Below are 10,693 nucleotides of genomic sequence, written 5' to 3'. Positions count from 1 at the left end.
CTTAGGCTGATTCCCATTGCCATCCCCATCTCATCCACTCATCCAGAGCATTGGTTGGTCCTACTGATTTCCCTAAGGTCCCCTCCACATCTTCCTCCTTTATGTGCTCCAAAACTTCAGTTATTCTCAGTACATTATATTTTTATCACAGTTTTTTTAAATACTTATTTTTTTACTATTTAACGTCAAAAACTTCTACATTCTGGCCAAACATTAATTTTTCTAATAGGTATTGATAGAGCTGACTTGATAGCTTCCCATCCTGTGCTAATGTAACCAGCGACTTTGCTTTTAGTGAGTGACTTGCAGTAGTTCATCATGGTTTTCTTGTTGGCCTTAAAAAACCCTCCTAGGGGTTGGGGATTTAGCTCAGTGGTAGAGCACTTGCCTAGCAAGCGCAAGGCCCTGGGTTCGGTCCCCAGCTCCGGAAAAAAAAAAAACAAAAAAAAAAAAACAAGCCCTCCTAAATGGGCCGGGTATAGTATAGCACATCTTTAATCCCGGCACTCAGGAGGCAGAGACAGGCCGATCTCCTGTGAGTTTGAGGCCAACCTGGTCTACAGAGAGGGTTCTAGGACAGCCAGGGCTAGGCAAAGAAACCTTGTATCGAGAAAACAAGAAACAAACAAATCCTTCTCAAGGATTTAATGTAACTTTCTTGTATCGTATATCTTGAAAGCTGTAATTAATTACACCTTGATCAAGGTGCTGGTTGAGAAAGGTAGTGTTTGAGGCATAAAAATTGGCTTTCAGTTTCACCTTACGGTTTTGACAGGCCACCTCATGAATCCACAAACTTTTCAAAATTTTGTTTATTTTTATTTTATGTGTAAGTGCCTGCACGTGTGTATCGAAGGCAGTAGCGAGCCACCAAGTTGGGAATGCTAGAAACCGAAACTAGTTTTGCTGCAAAAGCAACAAGTACTGTTTTCTTTTGGCCATCTCTCCCTTTTCTTTTTTTTTTTTTTCAGAGCTGGGGACCGAACCCAGGGCCTTTCGCTTGCTAGGCAAGCGCTCTACCACTGAGCTAAATCCCCAACCCCCGTCTTTTGGCCATCTCTCCAATCCTCACGAACTCACAGATTTAACTGCTTTTCCATTCATCTTTCCCGTTGTTTCATCATGCATTATAGGGTCAATTTAGCCCTTTGTGCAGTGGCTTCCCTCACAGATAAGCGGATTTCCTTTTCTCTCTTAGGTGATTACCGGATTGTTGTTGATTCATTAACGTTGAACTTACTGCCAACAGTACTTGTAACTCAGGCCTAAAGGTAGCTTACTTAACAAGCATTTTTTCTCAGGTAGGCACGTAGCAGCCTTCTTACGCTTAGAATATCAGACAAGAGTTTTGGTAGTTATCTTGGAAGCCGTTTTAGACAGTAAAATCACCCAGAAAAAAAACAAAACTGCAGGGGGAAAGGCACTAAACTGCATTTAAAGACTCGACTCTAAAGAGAAATTTGAATCAAGAAGGCGGAACCTCAGCCTTGCTTAAAAGTTGCTGGGAAGTTTAGCAACTCTTCGACTCTCAGTTTTTACTCGCTGCGCATGTCCGGGAGTAACATTTTAATCACTGGTTTTAGACTTACAAAAAAAAATAGTGAGTAAGCAAATTTGAAAATAGACAAGTTTAAAGGGAAAGAACTTTCCATAGATAAGCCATTCTCCATCAAGGATGCACGGTAGCATCTAAAACTACAAGCCCCAGCATGCATCGCTTCTGGGAGGGGCCGGAATCCCACAAGGGCCCGGAGAGTGTAGAACGACCAACCGCAACAGCCGGAAGTGTCGTCTTTTATCACGTGACACCGTCTACGCATGTGCGCTCCCCTCTAGGGCGGCCCTAGCTGCTGGTCCTGTACCTCTATGGTCTCGCCCTAGAGCTTCGCTATTTTGGGGCAGTGGCCGCAGTCGTGTTGGTAGCAGGCCCCAAGTGACAGCAGCATGGAAGAATTCGACTCTGAAGATTTCTCCACATCGGACGAGGATGAGGACTACGTGCCATCGGGTGAGCGATTCGGCCTGAGGCGAAAAGAGGGTGGTTCTCACGCTTCACGTCTCACTCGAGACTTTCCTGGTCCCCAGGGCGTGGGCCTTGTGGTCGCGGGGCCCCCGCGGCGCGTGGGCTCTGGAGTTCCGGTCCTCAGGACCCTGGCCCCTAGCCGGCCTGGAACACGTGTGTGTCGGTTCTGCACAGCTGTTCTCCTGGGCCGCCGCCCCCTTGGAGCGCGGGAAGAGAAGCGCGAAGCTGGCGGGCTGAGCGTACGGTCTATCGCCCTGAAGCGTTCTAGAAGCCGACCCGGACATTGGAGGTTGTTTTAAGGGAATTGCCAGCTTCCTCCAGGTCCGAGACTGAATTGCCCACCTCTGGGTTCAAAAGGGATCGGCTTGTTAGAAAGTTCATGTGATAATGTATTTTGTCTCTTTGCAGTAGCTACCCATTGCCCTCTTTTAAGAACTCTTAAAAAAAGTTTTATTTTTAAAGATTCATTTCATGTCATGTATATCAGTGTTTTTCCTGAATGTATGCATCCTGTGCGTGCCTAGGGCTTCTGGGACTGGAGTTACAGGTGGTTGTGGAGCTGAGCCACCTGGCCAACTCCTTATTATTTTTATTTGTGTGTATATAGTAGTGTGTTCAGGTGGCCAGAGAGGACGAAAGTGGGTATTGGATCCCCAGGTGATGGAGGTACACTCAGTTGTGAGCCGCCCAACTCTGGAACCAAAGTCAGACAGAGCCTTTGGAAGGGAAACACACACTGTTAATGGCTTAGCTATCTTCTTTTCTTGGGGTGGCGTAGAGGAGCACACTAAGAATCCAGCTTATGCGAGGTCCAGACAGATCTCCTTTAAAATTTTTATTCATTTTATTTATTTTATGTATATAGGTGTTTTGCCTACATGCACATATACCTGTATATTACATGTATACCCAGTGTCCTCAGAGCCTAGAAGAGGGCATTGGATCCCCTGGAAGTTGAATTATAGACGATTGTGGACTGGTGTATGGGGGCTAGGAATTGAAAGTGGCCCTTTGAAAAAGCTGCCCGTGTTCTTTTTTTTTTTTTTTTTTTCTTTTCTTTTTTTCGGAGCTGGGGACCGAACCCAGGGCCTTGCGCTTGCTAGGCAAGCGCTCTACCACTGAGCTAAATCCCCAAGCCCCTGCCCGTGTTCTTAACCACTGAGCCAGCCCTCCAGTTCAATATATCTTAATACCAAAGCATACCCCCTCCTCACCTTGTACCTGGCCCTGGCTTAACTATTTTCCTAAAGTTATTTATTCCAATGTAGTAGCTTAGGTGAAAAGCAGCTCCAGAGGTTGTGGATGAGAAAGCCAGCTCTACAGCATAAGATCCTGTGTTCAAATGCCCAGCACCCACGTAAAAGCTGGACATGTCTTGTGGATGCCTCTAACAGTGGCATTTTGAGTGTTGACACAATCCTGGGATCTCACTGGCTTGGTGAGTTTCTGTTCAGTGAGAAATACTGTCTCAAAAAATAAGGTATAAAAAGTTATCTCACCTGGGTGGCCTAAGACCATCAGAAGATACAGATTTTTATATTACAATTCATAACAGTATCAAAATTAAGTTATAAAGAAGCAACAAAAATAATTTTATGGTTGGGGATCACCACAACATGAGGATCTTTATTAAAAGGGTCTCAACATTAGGAAGACTGAGACCCTAGAACAAGATGCCCACATCTTCCTTTAGAGACACACACACACACACACACACACACACACACACACACCCAGTCATTCTTATTTATCTGTCCAATCAAAAAGTTATGTTGTGCTATGTATGGTAGTATAAGCCTATAACCCAGAAACTTGATGGGTTCTGAGGCAGGAGGATTGCTGTAAGTTTGAAAATAGTCTGCTCAGCATTGTGAATTCCAGACCCTGTCCTGGGAGAGGAAGTGAGTCTAGAGAGATGCTTCAGTTGGTAAAATGTTTGCCTTTCGAGCATGAAGGCCTGAATTCAATTTACAGGATCATGTTCTATAAAAATGCCTACCGTAAATGCTCAACACTTTGATGATACTGACGGTGCTGGGAAGAGACAGACTGGAGGGTGCCCTTCTGCACGCTGTTCTCACCTAATTTGTGAGCTCCAGCCCCATGAGAGACCTGTCTCAAAAGAGGTAGACAGTTTTCTTAGGAGTGATACTCTATGTTGGCCTCTGGTTCCAGAGGCCCTACAGGGAGGCATGCACATGAGTACCACAGGGTGTGGGGTGTGCAGGAAGAACTTTAAGACTTACTTTTTTTTGTTTTTTTTTAAGATTTATTCATTTATTATATATAAGTACACTGTAGCTGTCTTCAGATACACCAGAAGAGGGCATCAGATCCCATTATAGATGGTTGTGAGCCACCACGTGGTTGCTGGGAATTGAACTCAGGACCTCTGGAAGAGTAGTCGAGTGCTCTTAACCGCTGAGCCATCTCTCCAGCCCTAAGACTTACTTTTTAAATTTCATGTCTATGTCTGTGTGTGTGTGTGGTGTGTGTGTGTGGTGTGTGTGTGTGTGTGTGTGTGTGTGTGTGTGTGTGTGTGTGTGTATGTGTTCCTGAGGAAGCTAGAAGAGACTGTCCGATCCTCTGGATTTAACAGGTACAGGTATTTGTCATGGGTGCTGGCAGTGGAACTCCAGTCCTTTCTGTAAGAGTAGCAAGGGCTCTTTTTTTTTTTTTTTTTCTTTTTTCTTTTTTTCAGGGCTGGGGACTGAACCCAGGGCCTTGCGCTTTCTAGGCAAGCGTTCTACCACTGAGCTAAATCCCCAACCCGTAGCAAGGGCTCTTAACTGATAAACCATCTTTTTAATATCTTTCTGCCAATTTTATTTTCTTTTTTTCGGAGCTGGGGACCAACCCAGGGCCTTGCGCTTGCTATGCAAGCGCTCTACCACTGAGCTAAATCCCCAACCCCATTCTGCCAATTTTTAAAAAAATTTAATAAAATTTAAAATCTCTTTAAATTGTATTTTATGTCCATGAGTGTTTTGCCTGCATGTGTGCTTGTTGAATGTCATGTTAGGTATCTCGTCTGTTGAAGAAACCTCTTTCTCCTTTCGTAGTCTGCCTGGCTAGTTTCCTTTGACTTTATTCATACAGTGAGTCTCATTGAGCACCCAGGGCTCATTCTCCTGTTTCCACCAGTCATTCTTCAACCTTTAGGCCCTCTCCAAGTCTCCCACCTGCCCTTGTACCTGTTTTGATTAGATAAGTAGGCCGTGTTTATCTTTTTGCTGATTGAAGGCCACCCTGTTGTTCATAGCTGAGCCGTATGATATGCTGTGATTGCTTTACTGGGCTACCTTTCTCTGGTGTTAATGACTGTTTTACAAGTAGAGAGAGAGCGAGAACAGGAGAGAGAGGGACGGCGGAGGGATTCTGTCTGTTTGTCTGTCTGTCTGTCTGCCTGTCTGTCTGTGTGTCTGTCTGTCTGTGTGTCCAAGTATATGCCAGAATGTGCATGTAGGAGTTAGAGGATAACATGGAGGAATTGGTTCTCCTGTCTGTCTGTCTGTCTGTCTGTCTGTCTGTCTGTCTGTCTGTCTCTTTGTGTCCAAGTATATGCCAGAATGTGCATGTAGGAGTTAGAGGACAACATGGAGGGATTGGTTCTCTCCTTCTACCATGGGGCTTCCAGAGATAGAGCTCGGGCTGTCAGGCTTGGTGGCAATGCTTATATCCTCTGTGCCATCTTGCTGTTCCCTGTTTTAATTTAGCTGCCTATGCCCTTACCATTAATTTGACTCTAGATCTTCACAATTGCCCAAATCGTCTCCTAGCATCCTTAGATTCCTTGGGTTTTTATTCCATTTCTTGGAAGTTGATCTCTGCCTTGGCCTTGTTTTCTTTTTGGTGTGATTTTTCTCTGCCTTTTGGAATCTTAATCCTTGGGTCTTTCAGCATCATTACTACTCTTTTGGGTCACCTTTATTTCTTTTCTGTATTCTCATGTTCTCTCTCTGTCCTTCTGGGTCTGTTTTTCTGTCCTCTTTGTCTGCTGGCCTGTCTCTGTCTCTCCCTCTGTCTTTTTCTATCAAAGGGTGTTATATATACCAGGCTGGCCTTGCAGTCCACATGTAACTGGTCTAACTTTGAGTTCCTGATCCTCCTCTCTCCACCTATGCAATGATTCTAGGTGTGCGCTACTGTGTCCGCCTCAGATTTCCTTGTGTTCACTGTGCTGCTCTTGTGTTTTGCTGTGTCCCACCAAAATGAGAAGAGACTGTGTAATGGCATCTGAGGAAGGATGCGTGGCAGAAACATTATTCTGAGACCTGGGATGTCTGAAAGTTACCTCAGGCCTGTTTGATGGTTGGTTGATAATAGAATTTTAGGTTGGAAGCAATTTTCTGTAAGAATTGTGACTGATAGTGCTGCTTCACTTGCTTGATGCTGGTGTTGCCAGCAAGTCTGTCTTGTGGGCTGGAGATGCAGCTCAGAGGTAGAGGACTTGTTTGGCATGAGCAGTATCTTGGGTTTGATTCCCCAGTGGATCTGTTTGTCTCAGAAGGAATATTCCCTTTGCTCCCATTTTCCTGATGTTAGAGATCGACCTCATTGTCATCATTGGATACTGTGGCGTGACTTTGCAGTCAGTGAGCCTGCTTCTCTCAAGAATTTGTTTTCTGTTTTGTTTCTCTGGAATCTTAGTTATTCCAGAGATGTTAGACCTTCTGCACTGTCGCAGTTACTGTCCCCTTCTCCCAGCACTTTGCCTACACCCAGATAGGTTCTCTTATGGCTCGTGTGGATTAGTCACTCCAGAAATGCTTGCATGGGTTTTGTGGGGCATTGCACTGAATCTGTAGGTCAGTTTGGAGAGAATTGGTAACTTAACAATCTTCTCTACCAGTCTGTGACAACAGACGGTTTCATGTCTATGTAGGTCTTTTATTTCCAGTTGCTTATTGGTTGCTAGAACATGAGAACACAATACTTTAACATGCTAAAGTGTTGCATTCTTCAAACCTGTTAAACCCATAACTTCAGCTCTGGAGGGTTTTGTAGATGCCACAGGATTCTCGAGGTAGACAATGATATCAAAGCTGAATTTTTTTGTGGTACTCCATGTTTCTTTTGCATGACATGCTGTACTTGATACTTCTATGATGATGTTGAGCAGGAATGATGAGAAGGAACATTCTTCTCTGCTCCCTGCTCTCAGTTGTAAGGAAGTTCAGAGGACCTTAGTGATTTACCATTGGTAAGAGGTTAGCTGGTTCCCATTCTCAAATGCCCTTTGTGTGCACACACCTTTGAAACAGTTCAGTGACAACTTACTACTAACTCACACAGTGCTTTTGTACTGTCCATTTTACAGATGAAAAGGCTGAGGATCAGAAAGCATAAGCAAATAGTTCACGGCCACCAGTCTGGATAGTAGCTGAGGGCAGGGTGTGGTGCTACATACCTGTGATCCCAACACTTGGGAGGTAGAAGCAGGCAGACAGACAGGCTCAGAGATGAATTTGAGGCTAGCTTGGTTTACGTAGTCAATCCCAGACTAGCTAATGGTGCTTAGTGAGACCTTGGTGAAAAAGTGGGGGAGAGGGGGGGGACAGACGGACGGATGGACGGACGGACGGACGGACAGAAGAGGTAGCTGAGCTACCTGAGCAGGCATTACTTAGGCATCTCTCCATAGTGTTCCTCACAGGTAACTTGCAAAGACCTCTGTACTCTGGGAGGTGAGCTGGAGAAGGCCAAGCAGCATGTGCTGTGCCCCAGCCTCCTTTCACGCTCTCCCTCCTGCTTCATATACACCCTGTGAGCCTGCGAACTGACAGCTTTGTGTCATTCACAGCCATAGCAATGGGTACCTCAGCAACAAGGTGACAAAGGGGCGAAGAAAGAACATTGGTAATAGATGACTGCAGAGGAGAGGCACAAAGAATGTTTATGGGCCATGCTCCTCTGAACACCGTTCTGTTGTAGAAGGAGGAGCTGAGGGAGAGAGCTAAACCGTGTACAGTAGAAGTGGGAGAGAGAACCTGAGGATCCTTGCCTGCATCAATCACATCGTGGAACAAAACTCTTAAATCTAGTTTTTAGTTTAATAAGGCCCATTGATGACATATTGAGAAGATTCTGTTGTGAAGAAGCTGTGAGCAGTGTTACTTGGCTCCCAGGTGTGATAATGCACTTCTGTAGTCAGCATTTGGGAGAGAGAGGCGGTAAGATCAGAAGTTCGAGGCCAGTCTTAGCTGCATTGTGAGTTTGAGGCCAGCCTGGGGTACATGGCTGTCCAAACAGTCCAAACCCAAACAGAAAGACTCTTGGAAAGAAGGCAAACAGAAAGAAAATGTGTAGCTAGAAACGTGGATTTTATTGTTACAGGGCTTTTTTTTCTGCCTCATGGTTCTCATCTCTTCATTTGTTCTCTGTGAACCACTTTGTTCATAACTTTGTTGTGAATGCTTCCTTGCTGGCTGGTTTTATGTCAGTTTTACACCAGCCAGAGTCATTTGGGAAGTGAGAACCTCAATTAGAAAATGCCCCCAGCAGGTGGGTCTGTTGGCAAGCCGCACACATTGATGATTGGTGCTTGGTGTGGGTGGTGCTCCTCCTGCACTGGCGCTCCTGGGTGCTATAAGGAAGCAACCTGAGCAAGCCGTGGAAGCAGGACAGGAAAAAGCATTTTTCCGTGGCCTCTGCATTGGTTCTTGAACTCAGGTTCCTGCCCTGACTTCCTTCATGGTGGACTATAAGTTGTAAGATGAAATGAGTTCTTTCCTCTTCAAGGTGCTTTTGGTCATGGTGTTTTATCACAGCAATAGAAACCCTAGTTAAGACAGCTTCCAAGATGAGTCAAATATATGCCTGTCAAAACTGACGAAGTCTACTCTTAAGTTTGGAGAGATGGCTCAGAGTTTAGGAAAGTGAGGTACTCTTGTGGTGGATCCAAGTTTGGTTCCCAACATCCACATGGGATCGCTTCAATCACTTGTACTTCCAGCTCTGTATGTCACAAGTATCTGCCCCCACATATGCCCATAACCCTGCCCACACACATAAGCACTTGAGTCTTAAAAAGTCTTTTTAAGAAGTATCATGTGTGTGCTACTGTATCTAGAGCTTTGGGTTTTTGTTGTTGTTTTGTTTTTAAGATTTATTTACTTTATGTATGTGAGTACACTGTCACTCTCTTCAGACACACCAAAAGAGGGCATCGGATCCCATTTCAGATGGTTGTGAGCCACCACGTGGTTGCTGGAAATTGAACTCAGGATCTCTGGAAGAGCAGTCAGTGCTTTTTTTTTTTTTTGGTTCTTTTTTTCGGAGCTGGGGACCAAACCCAGGGCCTTGCGCTTCCAAGGCAAGCGCACTACCACTGAGCTAAATCCCCAACCCCGCAGTCAGTGCTCTTAACTGCTGAGCCATCTCTCCAGCCTCCATCTAGAGCTTTGTAATGTGCCCAAAGGCCAGCAATGTTGACTTTTGTCAACAAATAATAAGTTTGAAAAATGAATGTGATTCACATTGTCACCTTTCTGATTTGTTATCAGCTGACAGCTTGATATAACTGAAATTTTTACTGTCTTTTTTAGAATTTGTGTGTGTGTGTGTGTGTGTGTGTGTGTGTTTCTGTGTGTTTCTGTTTCTGTGTGTTTCTCTGTCAGAGTTTGAGTGTGTTCACAGGAGTGTAGGTACCTACATGGGCCAGAGGAGTTGGATTTCTGTGGATCTGAAGTTATAGGTGTTGGTAACCTGGACAGGTCCTGGGTATTGAACTTGGAACCTCTGAAAGAGCAGTGCAGTCTATGCTCTTTTTTTTTTTTTTTTAAAGACTTATTCATTTATTATATATAAGTACACTGTAGCTGTCTTCAGATACACCAGAAGAGGGCATCGGATCTCTTTACAGATGGTTGTGAGCCACCATGTGGTTGCTGGGAATTGAACTCAGGACCTCTGGAAGAGTAGTCGGGTGCTCTCAACCACTGAGCCATCTCTCCAGCCCGACTGTATTATTTATTATTAGACTCTATTCTGTCAATGATAGGAGGCATAAACCAATATTACATTCTTTTTTTTTTTTTTTTTTTTTTTTTGGAGCTGGGGACCGAACCCAGGGCCTTACTCTTGCTAGGCAAGCGCTCTACCACTGAGCTAAATCCCCAACCCCTCCCAGACTTCATTCTTAATATTTTATGAAACATTTTCATTTCGATCGTCTGACCAACCTGTTCTGTGGTTTCAGGTGGCGAGTACAGTGAAGATGATGTCAATGAATTAGTGAAGGAGGATGAAGTGGATGGTGAAGAGCAGGCTGAGAAAACCAAAGGGAAAAGAAGGAAGGCTCAGAGCATTCCAGCCAGGTGACCTCACAAGAAGAGACGTCTTATGACTGAGTGCTCTCATGATAGATGTCTGTCTGCCTTTTGTTTGTTTTGTTGCTGTTTTTTGAGACAGGATTTCTCTGTGTAGCCCTGGTTGTCCTGGAACTTACAGAGATCCATCTACCTGTGTCTTCCTTCTGAGTGCTAGGATTGAAGGCCTATGCCATCACCACCCAGCCTGCCCATCTTTCCTTCCTTTGCTTCATCCCTCCCTTCTTCCCTCCCTCCCTCACTCCCTCCCTCCCTTTGTTTCTCCTTCTCTCTCTCCCTCCCTCCTTCCTTTCTTCCTTAGCATTGTGTATGTACCTGCACTGTAGCACGAGCTGGTCTA

The 10,693-nt window shown here is 44.9% G+C and overlaps 1 protein-coding gene across 1 annotated transcript in view; it reads left to right on the top strand.

Moving 5' to 3' along the window:
* Positions 1-1,790: 1,790 nt before the first annotated feature.
* Positions 1,791-10,693, top strand: part of Cfdp1 (chromatin remodeling protein CFDP1) — an 88,296-nt gene continuing 79,393 nt past the window's right edge. Inside the window, 2 exon segments of the mRNA NM_199378.5 lie at positions 1,791-2,008; positions 10,224-10,341. Of these exon segments, the coding sequence (NP_955410.1) occupies positions 1,945-2,008; positions 10,224-10,341 (182 nt within the window). The 5' untranslated portion in view covers positions 1,791-1,944.

Source organism: Rattus norvegicus, chromosome 19 (assembly GCF_021556685.1).
Source record: "Rattus norvegicus strain SHRSP/BbbUtx chromosome 19, alternate assembly SHRSP_T2T, whole genome shotgun sequence".
Taxonomy (NCBI): Eukaryota; Metazoa; Chordata; class Mammalia; order Rodentia; family Muridae; genus Rattus; species Rattus norvegicus.
The sequence above is the reverse complement of the archived record's forward strand: the minus strand, read 5'-3'. Positions and strand labels throughout refer to the sequence as shown.